The sequence below is a fragment of the Silene latifolia genome, chromosome 3 (genome assembly GCF_048544455.1).
Source record: "Silene latifolia isolate original U9 population chromosome 3, ASM4854445v1, whole genome shotgun sequence".
In the NCBI taxonomy this organism is placed as follows: Eukaryota; Viridiplantae; Streptophyta; class Magnoliopsida; order Caryophyllales; family Caryophyllaceae; genus Silene; species Silene latifolia.
The window spans coordinates 120,994,741-120,996,241 of record NC_133528.1 but is presented as its reverse complement, the minus strand read 5'-3'; the positions used below and the strand labels follow the sequence as shown (position 1 = coordinate 120,996,241).

Genomic DNA, 1,501 nt, shown 5'->3' with positions numbered 1-1,501 from the left:
TGTTAGCGTCACCCGCGAATCGAGTACGACCGGGCTATAATATGCTCTGTGACCACTGTTCTCCGCGAGCGTGGACGAATTGAACTAAACTCATCCGTGAGGCTAACTCATAAGGTAGAGAAATAAAGCAATATTTTACTTTTAATGCTTTGCTCATAGGGTGAGGCGGATGTGATACTTGGTATAAAGATCAAGCGTGAGAACAAGGGATTCTCTTTGACACAATCTCATTACATTGAGAAAGTGTTAAAGAAGTTCAATCATGGAAATTGTTCTCTGGTTAACACTCCAATGGATCCTAGTGTTAAGCTTATGCCTAATACTAATAAAGGTGAAGCTATTTCACAACTCGGGTATTCTCATGTGATTGGTGTTTGATGTATGCTATGACAATCACAAGACCGGATATCGCCTTTGCCGTTGGCAAGTTGTGTAGATACACAAGTAATCCTAGCCTTGAGCATTGGGTTGCAGTGAAACGTGTATTGAGGTACTTGAAGCAAACCATGGATTATGGTTTGAACTATGTCGGATTTCCTTTGGTTTTAATAGGGTATTCCGATGCTAGTTGGATCACCAACATGGAGGATTATTCATCTACTAGTGGATGGGTGTTCTTGCTTGGTGGAGGAGCTATCTCATGGGCTTCTAAGAAGCAAACTTGTATAACAAGTGCGACTATGGAGTCGGAGTTCATTGCTTTAGCTGCGGCCGGTAAAGTGGCGGAATGGTTAAGGAATTTGGTTTATCGAATTCCGGTTTGGCCAAGACCTATTCCTCATATTTCTATCCATTGTGATAGTTTGGCACCTAAGCTAAGCCCATAGATAGGGGACGGGAATTTTAACACGAGGCTAGCATTCGGAACAAAGATCCATGCTGATGCGTCAAGAGCTATTCCCGCCGCCCCACCCTAAATAAAGAGAGTTGTTTTTAACTAAACTTCATTCTGTTCGAACCTTTGCTGCCTGAGTTTACATAGCTGACTGCGAGAAGGAAGGTTCCATCATCCAATCAAAAAAGAAAGGAGTCCCTCGCCTTATTGTATTATACTATACTCTGTATATGATCTTTAAAAGAAGGGAGATTCGCATAGGGCGGGGGATTCTAATACCATGGGGAGGACGCTTTGACACCCTATTGTATGGATTATTGAGCGCAACAGGAATGCATTATTCACACACACTTTATGATGACTTCTCGGGAAAGAGGCCTGCCCTTCCGGAACCTTATAGACGTTCATACCTCTTTTTACTTTCGGCTACAAAAAAACTTGACCTTCCGCGTCGTATCTCTCTTTATTAGTTTTAATTCGAGTCACTCGCTACGCCCCTCTCTTCGAGTGCACCTTAGTAGTGTAGTCTCAGATATGAAAAGAAGATATTTACATGGGAAACCCTATATAGCATAGCTTACTAATAGATGTGGGGTGTCCGTTCAAGAGATAGACGGACTGCCTGATCTTCCTTTCGGCAAGGCAGGTGCGGTATTCTATTGATTA

The 1,501-nt window shown here is 42.6% G+C and overlaps 1 protein-coding gene across 1 annotated transcript; it reads left to right on the top strand.

Annotated features, from left to right (window-relative positions):
* The first annotated feature begins 386 nt into the window (after positions 1-386).
* Positions 387-827, top strand: LOC141649603 (secreted RxLR effector protein 161-like). Its single transcript, XM_074458289.1, has one exon. The coding sequence runs from the start codon at positions 387-389 to the stop codon at positions 825-827; it is 441 nt and encodes a 146-aa protein (XP_074314390.1).
* Positions 828-1,501: the final 674 nt, after the last annotated feature.